We start from the raw sequence: 13,249 nt of genomic DNA on the forward strand, positions 1-13,249 counted from the left end.
ATGGACGTGCCTATGTTCTACATATTGGAAATGTTACATATAATAGTTTTACATATAATACACATTTCTAATGCATTTTGTAGAAATGGTAGCAAGAATGTATGAAGATATTATATATGTACCTATACACACACACACACACACACACACACACACACACACGTGGACATTTGCTACAATATTGTTTATATAAGTAAACTATTGAAAATAGCTAACCTGTTCCTCAGTGGATATGCATCTGGTAGAATACTCGTGTTGCTAAAATGAGGTAGGGCTGTATGTCCTGATATGGAAGTATGTCTAATACATATTGCTACGTGGAAAAAGCAGGCTGTGAAAGAGTAGATCAAGTATGATGCTATATAAGTAGTATGTATGATGGTACAAGTATATATAGGGAAAAATGGTAACTCTTGACATTCTGGGGGGCGGAATTTTAAAGCACTTTCCAATTGCCATTTATGTACATCTATGTACATAATGTTTAAATTGTATATAATTTGGCTTTATGGTTGAAACAGGAATAAAAGATATTTTAAAAGAGATTTAGACAGATTAGATTTAGACAGCCTTATAGGGCACCTGGGTGGCTCAGTCAGTTGAGAGTCCAACTCTTGATTCGGCTCAGGTCATGATCTCACGGTTCATGAGATCAAGCCTTGCATTGGGCTCTGGCCAAGGGTGGAGCCTGCTTAGGATTCTCTCTCGGCCCCTCCCCAACTCTCTCTCTCTCAAAATAAACTTTAAACAAACAAACAAAAACCAACAAAAAAATAAAGGTCATTTAGTCCATCTCCCTATCTAATGTTTTTTCTCTTTTCTCTAAAACCTAAGCATATATGCCTGTTTTAGAGATAGCAATCACATTCCAGAGTTACCACATTTTATCTCAGGACAGCTATTAGAAATTTCTTCTTTATTACCAGATGAAAAACTGTTTTCTTATAATTCTATTTGCCATTTCTTAAATTTTTCTCTGGCACCTGCGTCAGTAACTTTAGTCCCTCTTCCATAAAACAGTCCTCTGACTCTCGAAGATAATTTTCATCGCTCACTAGATCTCCTCTTCTCCAGCTTGGACACCCCTGTTGCTTTGGCCATTCTTCACGGAACATGGACTCAAGGCCTCTGAAGTCTCTGGGTCTGGCACCTTCTGATCATAAGTTCATGACCTAAGCTGAACTCAAGAGTTGGTCGCTTAACCGACTGAGCCACCCAGGCACCCCAGAGTACATGACCTTTAAAGGCTTTTTCAACCCAGATAATTTGATTCTATAAAAAAATAGCTATTGCTTTTTTTTTCTTTTGACCATTCTTTTTTCTGCTCTGTTTATAACTTAGAGTATTTGATTTCTCATATAACTAGTAGAATCCTTGATACATTTATCTTTTTCTTGCACCACCCCCCTTTCAAGATTGGCATGCTGGCTTGAATGACTTGATTTGTTGACAAGAATTCTGCTTACGCACTTAAAGTTTTTAGTAAGAAAAGTGTTTCCTCCTCTGTGTAGAGATGGAAATTATTTCTTGAAATCTGAATACTTTACTACCTCCTTCTTGAGCTCTTCTTTGCCTGAGAAAAAAGATAATACAGGGGCACCTGGCTGACTCATTCAGAAGAGCATGTGATTCTTGATTTTGGGGTTATGAGTTTGAGCCCCATGCTGGGTGTAGAGATTACTTTAGAAAAATATTAAAAAAGAAAAAAAGAAAAGATGATATATACCAGGAGGACATCATGAGAGACATATGTGATATTAGTAATCTGATAATTACCAGTAATTTTATACTATACACCTATCTGTTGCTATTTCATAATAGAGTGGATCGATGCCTAAACTAATCATTGGAAATTTTTGTGACGATCAGTTTTATTTTAGCAGTGCACTCTTTGGGCCACCACTTAGCATTTGTATTTAAAATGCAAATATAGGGGGGCGCCTGGGTGGCTCAGTTGGTTGAGTGTCCGATTTCAGCTCAGGTCACGATCTCTCAGTTGATGAGTTTGAGCCTCGCGTCGGGCTGTGTGCTGACAGCTCAGAGCCTGGAGCCTGCTTCCGATTCTGTGTCTCCCTCTCTGTCTGCCTCTCCCCCACTCATGCTCTGTCTTTCTCTGTCTTAAAAATAAAGATAAATGTTAAAAAAATTAAAAAAAAAATACAAATATAGGGCACCTGGGTCTCTCAGTCAGTTGTGTCTGACTCTTGATTTCATCATCTCACGGTTTGTGAGTTCAAGCCCTGTTTTGGGCTCTATGCTGACAGCAAGGAGCCTGCGTGGGATTCTCTCTCCCTCTTTCTCTGCCACTCTCCCATTAGCATGCACACATACACTCTCTCTCTTTCTCAAAATAAATAAATAAACTTAAAAACAAAAAACAAATATAGGGGCGCCTGCCTGGCTCAGTCAATAGAGCACATGACTCTTGATCTTGAGTTCATGAGTTCAAGCCCCACGTTGCGCATGTAGCCTACTTAAAAATAAAAAATAAACCTTAAAAATAAAATACATATATAAAAAACAATATTTACTATGGTATGACTTTGACTTGATATTTATGAACATTTAATAAATTTTCCTGAGTTACTGATCTTTTTTATGTTTTGCTGTGAATAAATGTTTTGTTATTTGTCAACAGTTTTTGCTGGGCTTTTGTTCACTATTTTTGGCTAGAAGACATTGCTCTTATGATGTTATTTTTACCATTAATCATTTAAAAACATATTTACATACAAAGTTATTATATATTTATCATAACAAATTTTGACAACACAAATGTATGCAGTAGACAATGAAGGTTTCACTCTTTCTCTTCCCTATTCCCTGGATGTTAATATATATTCTTTTTGTTTTCTATGCTTATAAAATATTATGTAATGTATATGTAATTGAATATATGTACCTCTAAATATTGTGTGATAAAAAAGAAGCTTCCTGTATTTTTGATTATGCATCTTATTCTTTACAAAACAATGTATATCATAGCTCTCCAAGTTAAAAAACATACCCACATGTGCATACACACGTACACACAAATCTATTTTTTCAAAGTCTGTATTGTGTTCCATTATATGGGTACTCCATAATTTAACCTACTCTTATTGATGAATATTTAGATTGCTTCCACTTTTTTATTAGAAACAATAATACAGAGAAAAATCCATGTGTGTATATTCCTATGCATTCATAATAGTAATTCCTTAGTATAAATCACTACAAGTTGGGGCATTTGACTGGCTCAGTTGGTAGAGCATGTGACTCTGAGTCCTGGGGTTATGAGTTCAAGAAAAAATTTAGGGGCACCTAGGTGGCTCAGTTGGTTGAACATCTGGCTCTTGATTTTGGTTCAGATCATGATCCCAGGGTTGTGGGATCAAGCACAGCATTGGGCTCCACACGGACCGTGAAGTGTGCCTGAGATTCTCTCTCTTTCTCCCTCTGCCCATCTCCCCCACTCATTCTCTCTCTTTCTTTAATTTTAAAAAAATTAAAAGAAATCACAAGTGGAATTACTGTGTAATTTGCATCTTAAATTTTAGTAAACATTAAAAGCTTATAACAGCTTTATACTTCTACAGCAGTGAGTGAAAGAGCCCAATTCCCCACTTGATATTATTATTTTGAACGTGTAAATAGGATAGGAAAAAAGTAGAATCTCATTGCTTTAATTTCACTTTTGTTTAGCTGTTGGAGAGTTGAGTATTGCATATGTATTTGCCTGTTCTTCTTTCATTATTCCAAAAGACTATACTATGCTACAAAAAGAATTCTGGATCTTATTCTAAGAGCCTACTTTTGAAACACACTTTCTATTATCTTCTGCAGACTAGTTGGTGATAATATTTTCTTTAGTTGTATAATGCTTTCCAGTTTCATAAAGTAATTCTTCAGGTAGCCGGTCAATTAGCCTATAAAAGAAATGTGGTGACAATGAAGTAAAACTTCTGGTGCCATTTAAACTATAATAGTCCCCTTCTCCTGCCACCAACAAATATTAACTTTAATTAACTTTAATGTTAATATTACTCTTTGTCTTTTTGCAAGTCCTGCCAGCCTCACAGAGTCGTGAGGACCAAGTAAGGTAATACAGGTGAAAATAATTTGAGTTGAATTAATAGGTAATGGAAGATGGTACATCTGTAACCTAGTCAGAATGATGGTAAAATGTGTCCATATAAGAATGGTGCAGGTTCTAATAACATTATGTTCCTAAGGTAAGTTTTCAGTAAAGAGCAGCTTCTATTTAACTACAGCTTAACTCCCTAAAGTTCTCCAGGTGATGGTCTCTGTCTGCTTTTTTCTCCTTTTAGCCCTTGTCTTGGTTTCTTGCAGAGCATTTTCTGCCGATTCTTTATTCTTCCTTAAAGGTAGTTCCTTCAGGGATGAATTGCACACTGTGTTTTTCATGGTTTGCATGATACCTTGTATTAATATGCTTATGTACATTTTAAGTGTTGAATCTGGCTTGCCTTCTCAAGAAATGTGCTTGTGTGTGTGTGTATGTGTGTGTGTGTAATTTTTTTAATTGGTGTTTACATAGGACTGAATTTGTGAAGGAAAGAATTTGTATCATTTTTCTTATTGGTAAATATGTTAACTGCAGTCAACTCTTGGTTATCCACAGCTCGTACCATAACTACCTTACTTCCCAGGTCCTTAGACTCCTCATTTGCTCTCATTTATGCATTTCTTCAGCAGACATTTATTGAATGCTTACTAAATGCTACGCCTAGCTCTATAAGAGACACAAAGGTAATTTTAAGATGCACAGAGTATGTATCATTTGCCTGCAGAGACAAGTCCCTACATTGTCCATGGATCCCGTCACATTTGCCTTTGTTTGGGCCTTACTGCCAATGATCTTTCTTTGGGAAGAGAAGCCCAAGATTAGTTGATGCTGTTGGTTGTGAGTTGCCTTCTTGAGATTCAGGGACTTAAGAGCGAGCATTCAGTGAGAACATCAATGTGGGTAATGAGCTGAACACCCTGCAGCAGCAGACAGAGTGTTGAATTTGAAATCCAGGAGACTTGGAATTGAAATCTGCCTCTTCCACTACAAGTTGTGCAATTGGGCAAGTTATCTAGCCTCCTGGTGCAGCCTTTATCATCTCATAGGGTAGTTGTGAAGATTCAGTGAGACAGCACACGTAAAAAAGGCTTAGCACAGTGTCTCCCATACAGTGAGTACTTGATCAAGATTACCTGTTACCCCAGTTAGCCTTACTTCCATTTTGATGGATAATCAGGAGATGACTGTAAGCTAAATCCTGCACGACTTTGATTTCCTGGGCCTTGTAAAATGTTCCTGTCTGTTTACGTCTTATTCTCTTCAGCTTGCATTTTTATATTAATGAAGTTTTTCTGCATGTTTTTGTCTGGTAACTACTATCAGACCCTGTCAAAAAATAAAAAAGACAAAAATCACTTAGCGGACCTTTGAAATGAACTCACCGGATTGGTTTAGTAGAAAGGGGGCTCGTAGTGGTAGTTAATAAAATATGTAGCATCTGCCACTAATCTCGTGTAACTTTTGACAAGTCAGCTCACCAATCTAGGACTCAATTTCTTTATTTATATTTCAGAGAATTAAATTGGATGATCTCTTTTCTTCTAGCTCTAAAAATTTCTAAGAATAAGTAAACTGTAATTATAGTAGAATTATTTTATTAAAAATGTAATATTACATATTGGGATCTGATTGACATTATTTACATCCTTTATCCTCTATTACAAAGAATAATGTTCAGAACACTGAGATACTACAGCAACAACAGTACAACAATTAAAACCAGTCTCTTAATTTCCTCCTTCTCACTCCTTCTTCTGATTCCTTTGTAATTAATCCCAAATATCATTTCCATCCATAATTTGAAGCTGCTATTAAAATTGTAGAGTAAGTTAAATAAATTAGTGTTAATTATTGGAAAGTCTGGAAGCAGGTACTTAATAGATTACATAAAAATAATTGATACAGAATTATTTTCACATTTGGATAAAGCAAATTTAGATGAGTTTTTAAATCTTTATTCATTAAATCTTTATACCCTGAAATAGCATATAAACTTCAAAGGTCTTTTATGTGATCTCTTATGAAGTGGTAATTTTGTATTGCATTCTTTATAATCCTTTAGAATGAAAACAAAATGCTGTGAGTGTTCTGCTATTTGCTGCGAGGTTTAAAACAATCTAATTATTAGCTATGATTAGAACTTGCCATACCATCATACTTGTATACTAACTTCCTGACACTGTATGTTGTTTCATATCAAATTGGACCAATAGCTAAAACAGAAGACCATGGAACTAATGCGAGCGTGTCAAAAACAGTATGAGATGGAACAGGAATTGGCCTTTTATAAAATTGATGCCAAATTTGAGCCACTAAATTATTATCCATCAGAGGTGAGTTAAACTTCTTAGTAATCCACAGTTAAAGCCAGCAGGGAGTGGAGTGGGGGAGGCAGATGGTGGAAAGAAATGTTCAAAGGACTTTATCAGTAATCATTCCACTTTCAGAGTAAACATATTTTGCTTGAAACAGTGAATTTTTGGTTCAGTAAGTTAAAGCAGCCTCCAAAAAAGGTAAAAAGCCCCAAGGGAATCTGTGATTCCAATGAATATCGTAATATAATTTCATAAAAAAGTCAATTATTACCATTTATTAGGTGGGGTTTTACTTACATATCAGCTAAGAAACCAAAATAAAACACTGAAATTTCTGATTTGAGAGATTAAGCAATGCTAATAATCACATACCTGTAGGCAGTTCTTTAATCAACCAAGCTAAACCCACTCTTTGGGGATGGGAAGAGGAATACCTTGAGACCATTTTTTGTTTTAGTTCTTTTTTGGTATGTTAAGGGTAAGATTAAAAAAAAAAAAAAGTATATATTTTTTACCTGGCTGCTTAGAAGTGACTTATTAAACCATAAATCTTTACTTATTTTGCTTTTAGTATGTCGAAATTGATAAAACCCCAGATGAAAGTCCCTACATTGGCAAATCCAGATATAAGAGAAATATGTTCACTACAGAGAGTTACATTATTCCAAATGCCCAGACCATAAAGATCGTAAGGATGGAGCCAGATGAAGGGGAACAACTCAAAAATGAGCACGTGAACTTGAGAGCCCATGTGCCACTGGACATACAACTGGAAGACAAAGAAAAAAAAATAAGTGCAGGTTAACAAAAGTTATTTTAAATTCTTTAAAAATGTAAAAAGATTGGATATATAGGCGAATTTCGTTTTACAATTCTTTTGAGTAATCATGCTGAAGGTTACTGTAGTGTTGTTTACATGAAAAGCCTAAAACAAAAGTAGTAATTCATGGAGCAAATTATTTTTTAATAATTCCTGTTACGTTGAAGAATGGGGTTCTTGACAGTAATTTGGTGGCAGTATGTCCAGGGGATCCAAGAATGCTTAAATCTTGACTGGCCAGCAGGTCTTCTCACCATTGGAGCTGCACACTCAAAGGCTAATAATTGGTCATAATTGTAGCAAGTACACTTAACTGATTACTATACATGTAGCCAAAACCTAAAGCAGTACTTTGGATAAGCTGGATCGGTGCACCCTCCTCAGGCTTGGGCCTAAGACCAGCTTCTGACTCTTCCTAACCTGTCCCCAAACATCCGATTGAAAGGATCTTACCACTTCCTGGCAAGTCACAAAGAGGAAGAAGTCAATCCAAAAGGGTACTTAGAGACCCTGCTAATGGCAAACTCCACTTACTCGGTGGGCTTCATGGATACGGAAGCAGAAAGCAGAACTGAGTTTATGCATCCCCTTAGTAATTATGGTCCATGGTGGGGCTCTTTAACAATCCAGTGGAGTAGCTCATCTTTCCTTGGTTGGTAGCTAAATGGAAAACAGGAAAGGCCAGTAGAGAGGCTGACTTGGAGAGGGGAGAAGAGAGACCTGAGATATCCATCTCATACACTCTGTACAAAGTTCTGGAAGAGGAAAGCAGAAATAAATCAGATATTTGTGTAGACTAGCTTCAAGGAGCTCATGGTTTTATAGGAGGCAGTTTTATAGGAAGGGAAGGAGACAGAGAAATTAGAAGTTTGAGGTAGAGAGTAATTGACTGGAGATCACCCCCACCCCAAGCTGGAAGAGTGTTCAGTGGTGAATTTCTTGATTTTGAGCCCTATCATAAAGTAATTACCTCAAATACAGGGTTTTTGTTACAGCTTGAACTTAATTATAACTTAGTGACAAAGAAGTATCTATCAATAAAAACCTTATTTGCTCAAAAGAGTTTAGTATTGGACATAGCAAGTAAAGCCCCTTTAATGTTAAGAATTTTACAAATTATCAATTATAGTTCTATAGCCTATGATGAAACTAGAGATTAACTGAGAGGAAAACTGTCATAAGAAATTACTTTTTTTAAATTTCTGCGATCTACAATGACAATTTAATTGGGAGGAGGTGGTTATTGTGAAGAAAAAAAATCTCATAGAAATTTGAGAATTCAAGATTTTTCTTGTGTCTGTCTGCATGGTTTTTAAATTTGCAGCGCAAACTCGACTATCAGAACTACATGATGAAATAGAAAAGGCAGAACAACAAATTTTAAGAGCTACTGAGGAATTTAAACAACTGGAAGAAGCGATACAGCTTAAAAAAGTATGTAAACGCAAAGTAGCAATGCAAGAGGAAATGCAAAATATTAAAGGTTTTCTCCCTTCATAACCACGTAAAACATTTTAAATCAGTGTTGCCTAATTAATTATGGTGTAACAATTTTCAGAGTCAGCTTTGGTTCTAGCATTTTCCAATTACATTTTCCTTCCACCCATGATCACATCCTATTAGTGTTCTATAAAGTACGAAGAAGTAAATGACGTCTAATTTATGTAAAAATACGTGTTCAATAGGAAAGTGTCTCCTTTACCCAGGGAAGTTGCTGTTTCCTGTTGTATCTGTTGTAATCTGATTAAGCACTACCCACCTTTAAGATCCTGGGACCTAGGTTAAGAGTCAGAAGACATCTCTACTATACATGAACATTATCAAACACAAGCAGCAAAAATGTCAATGATATAAAGTATGGTGAACAAAAAGAAGTAATTAATACACTCTCGGAAAGTTTGTCATGCACAAGTAAGCAGCTCAAACCCATGATGTGATTGCACAGGGAGAAACTTAAAAAGGAAGTATTTTGACAGTTTTTCAGTGTGTAAAAGGTTTCAGTTATTTGCAACTTGTAAAAAGCAGTATTTCAAAATTATGATGGTAACTGCATTCATACCACAGTAGGTAAGGCAAGAATGTGAAGTTCAAATTGTAGATTATTTTAAAAGATACACTATTGTGATTTTAAAATCATATACTAACTAGAAATTGATTCAAGTTTATTGGAAGCTTACTATATGCTAGTCCCTGTCTGGGCTGGGCCCAGAGTGATGAATAAAACAGGTATGTTTCCCTCCCACATGCATAGGAAATAGGTAATGAACAGTAGAAAAAAAAAAAAGGAAAAAAATAATATAAACAATGTGTTATAGTAAAAAAATAGAAAATTAGGAAAGGCAGTAAAAAAGATATAATTTAGATTGTGAGGACCACAGAGGCCTCTCTGAGGAGGTGACATTTAGGCTGAAACCCAAAGGATGACAAGGAGCCAGCGAGGCAGAGTTAGGGGGTCAGGTATTCCAGGCAGAAGTGAGAGTGTGCACAAAGACCTTGACACTAGAGATTGCTCTGTGGAGTGAGGGAGAGTGTTCCGGAAGATGAGGGTAAAGAGTAAATAACCGGTTTCACAGGCTGTAGTAAGGGGTTTGGATTTTATTCGTAATGGAATGGGAAGCTTTTGAAGGACGTTAGGAAGTTAGAATGGCTAATTCTATTTGTGTTATTGTGAGGTCACTCTGGTTACTGCATGAGAGTAAAATGGGGTGAGGGAAATGGAAAGAATGGGGATGTGTCCCATGTCTCAGGGGGCTGTTGTTGAGTACAGGCAAGAGATGACAATGGTTTGGACCAGGAGGGTGACGGTGGATGCGGAGAGAATGCACACTGATTGTCAGCAAAATGTAGCAGTGAACTGATCAGACTTCAAAATGCATTGGAAGTGGGACCTGAGGTGAAGGGAGCCATCAAGAAGGAGCTTACTAATTAAAAAAGAATGTTTTATAATAAGTGTTGGCCAGAGTTTATATAAATAGATTGATAGATGTAAATAATGTATATAATGTTGAAATACATGGATGCTTGTAAAATGTGCTTGAAAAAAATTATTTTAAATGAATACATATAAGCCTACATTTTTCATTACACTATTAATTTAGATGACATGCTAGTAACAAGGGTAAGGGCGAAGTCAACTACCATTAATGTTATGGTTATTATTAATAATTTACAAGTTGCTTATACTGAATGACAACTTCGTTTTTACCTATTATGAGTTTTCATAAACTTTTATAAAGTGAGATTTTCCTCATGTAATAAGCATAAAAGTATAAGATGAATGGAATGCCTAGGTGACTTTTACATTAACTTTTATTTATTAAATATTTTTTTTATTTTTTTTTCAATGTTTATTTATTTTTGGGACAGAGAGAGACAGAGCATGAACGGGGGAGGGGCAGAGAGAGAGGGTTTTTTTTTTTTTTAATATTTTTTTTTATTTTTTTTTCAATGTTTATACATTAACTTTTATTTAAAAAACTGGTAGAGCACAGAATACCTTTTAGAATTTTAGAAATCATCGTCTTTAAATTTGTAAATCACTGTTGCTATCCTCTGTTAATTCTGTTTTGGGGTGTGTGGGGGATTAGATTTCAGAAGCAGAGAAAGATCTTCTTTTCAAGCAGTTGGGTAGTAGGATACAACTTCTCAATAAGTTACGCCAAGAAGTTGTGGATCTCGAAACACAGATGGAAAAGCAAAGGCAAGAAATTGCTGAAAAGCAGAATGAGATCAAGGACCTGCAAATAGCCCTAGATAGCCTGGATTCCAGAGACCCAAAACATGTAAGCAAATGGAGAGATTTTGGCTTGTTTTATGGGGACTAGAATATCATTCCATCTAGAAATTATGTCTCTTCATTTTAGCCCCAGAGTTCTTTCTGAAAGTCTTTGAGTTTGATGCACAGATTTGAGTGATATATATGTTTATGGATGTGTGTGTCTGTCATATATATCTGGTTGTGTATTTTATACCTGTGTGTGTGTGTGTGTGTGTGTGTGTGTGTGTGTGTGTGTGTGTATCACTGTGTTGAAAACAAAACCTAAGGCTTGAAGGAGATAGCTTTTAATAGAATGATAGATGCATGGTACTTATTTTTTTAAGTGACTGAGTTTCGTTGTATTTCAAATCAAGAGAAACCTGCTGCAAGGTGCTGTCCAAACCTTTACCCTTTCTCTTTTCTTGCCTTATTTTCTTAAGAACAAGGTGGTGAGATGGGAGAGCTGAAAAGGGTCCAGAATCCTTTTTCTACCTCTTTAATCCTTTATGCAAATATTCTAAAGCTATTTGTTTCATATTGTTTTGTTTCTTCCTTAAAAAAGGAAACATTTTTCTAGAGTGTGTCCTCCTATGTGGCCGTAGGTGGGCAGGTGGCTGCAGGATGGAGTTAAGTTGTCTCTGTCTTGAGAAGTCTTAGTAATAGCTTACATTTTGCCCAGTATTGGTAAAAAAGGAAGTAAAAAAAAATTTCCTGCATATTTTACTGGTATGCTTTGAATAATAATGTTATATTTTAAAGGAAGTTTAAAATCTCTGGATTAAGAGATATCATAGAATTTGACATGGTAAGAACAATACACTGTAATTACTTTCAATATTTGTTAAGTTATTTATCATTTTAAACATTTTAATAAAATATCATAGATAATTTTGAGAAGAGGTAACCTTATCATTCACAGACATAAGGTGTTTTCTAACAAAAGCCTAAGACTAGTAAAATTGAAAGTAAAAGAGGACTTAATTATTTTAAAGAATTTTCCTTATGCGAAAAAATTGTAGATTTTCCAGTAATATGTCATATGGTCAATAATATATATATTTTAAGTTTATGTATTTTTGAGAGAGAGAGAGTAGGGGAGGGGGAGAGAGGATCCAAAGCAGTCTCTGCACTGGCAGCACAAAGTCTGACATGGGGCTTGCACCCACAAATGTGAGGTCATGACCTGAGCCAAAATCATGAGTCAGATGCCCAACCAACTGAGCCACCCAGGCTCCTTTTTGGTATCATTAAAGCTACTTAGTTTTTAAGGTTACAGCTTTAGCCAAAGCACCAGAGGATGTCTCTTTTTAATTTGTTCACCCTGAGGGAGCGTCTTTTTTCTGATTTGCACAAAGTCACCTTCTTGGCTAGGTTTAGGCTCCTCACATTCTACAAAATATAAACATTTTAGCAAGAGGGAAGGAATCAGGAGTGGGATCCCAGCATACTTTTCTATAGGTGTGGATAGACTTTTATCCACTTGAGTTTTATTATCTAAGCAGATAGAGTATTTTTCTAAAAAATAAAAGTTTTTGAGAGATTAGAAAACAGTATGTCAGTCTGCGATTGGTGGAAAACAAATATATTAAGTGCCAATGATGTTTTCCATTAGGCTGGGGTTTTTTGCATATACTGGTGAGGAACTTTCTCACAGCGTCCATATGGTTGAAGACATTTTTTAAAATTTTGCATAAGATGAAAGTGATTTTAAAAGATGAAATGATTTCCTAAAATCACCTTTTTAGGAAGAGGCTGAGCCCATGCTTTGCTACTACAATGACCCTTTCCCCACAAAGGAACTAAAGGTGTACAGGGATTAATTATTTTTAAAATTAGCTAAGAGCCAAACCTAGGCAAGTTATCAACAAACAAAAGCTTTTAACTAGGTTTCTAAAGGAAAAAGTACTATTTAAAAATCAAATCCCATTTTAGCTATAAAACAACAACAACAACAACAACAACAACAACAACTTCATAGGTAGAGGCACAAACACCACAGCAGCAAACATAATAAAGGAAGATTTGTGTTGTTCTTCCCTACCTGGCAATGCCCTGTGGAAGCGAAAGGTAACTGACTGACTGTTCTCTGTAGGGAATTAGCCTGTAGTAATCTGTTGCAAAGGCTGTGCGTGATTGGTCCTCGGAAGCTTCCTGTGTTGTGATTTAAAGCACGGAGGGTGGGGCCTGCCCGCAGAGGCTGCTCGTGATTGGATGGGTTGGGCTGCCGCTCACTCTCCGCCAAGAATGTGGTTTGAAGCCCTGGGAAGTTACTGAGACTCCAAGCCGAT

At 36.0% G+C, this 13,249-nt stretch overlaps 1 protein-coding gene and 1 long non-coding RNA gene across 10 annotated transcripts in view; one reads left to right on the forward strand and one right to left on the reverse strand.

Annotated features, from left to right (window-relative positions):
- The window catches only part of CNTRL (centriolin), an 84,970-nt gene that overhangs the window by 23,654 nt on the left and 48,067 nt on the right, over nucleotides 1-13,249 (forward strand). For 4 of the 9 annotated variants that reach the window (XM_040482144.1, XM_040482149.1, XM_040482146.1 and 1 more), the window contains 6 exons: nucleotides 4,311-4,367; nucleotides 6,283-6,402; nucleotides 6,956-7,184; nucleotides 7,865-7,987; nucleotides 8,529-8,638; nucleotides 10,792-10,986. The exons of 1 other annotated variant lie outside the window; for it this stretch is intronic. In XM_040482144.1, coding sequence (XP_040338078.1) covers nucleotides 4,311-4,367; nucleotides 6,283-6,402; nucleotides 6,956-7,184; nucleotides 7,865-7,987; nucleotides 8,529-8,638; nucleotides 10,792-10,986 — 834 coding nt within the window. The remainder of the gene's footprint in view (nucleotides 1-4,310; nucleotides 4,368-6,282; nucleotides 6,403-6,955; nucleotides 7,185-7,864; nucleotides 7,988-8,528; nucleotides 8,639-10,791; nucleotides 10,987-13,249) is intronic. 4 more of the 9 variants (XM_040482151.1, XM_040482148.1, XM_040482147.1 and 1 more) reach the window with 4 other exon arrangements.
- LOC121034920 (uncharacterized) lies at nucleotides 3,518-13,109 on the reverse strand. The gene is made up of 3 exons (XR_005792670.1): nucleotides 13,003-13,109; nucleotides 7,658-7,864; nucleotides 3,518-7,153 (listed from the first exon to the last, which is right to left on the reverse strand). It is a non-coding gene; the product is annotated as an uncharacterized LOC121034920 (long non-coding RNA).

This window comes from Herpailurus yagouaroundi, unplaced genomic scaffold, assembly GCF_014898765.1.
Source record: "Herpailurus yagouaroundi ecotype Mexico unplaced genomic scaffold, PumYag 160, whole genome shotgun sequence".
NCBI lineage: Eukaryota > Metazoa > Chordata > Mammalia > Carnivora > Felidae > Herpailurus > Herpailurus yagouaroundi.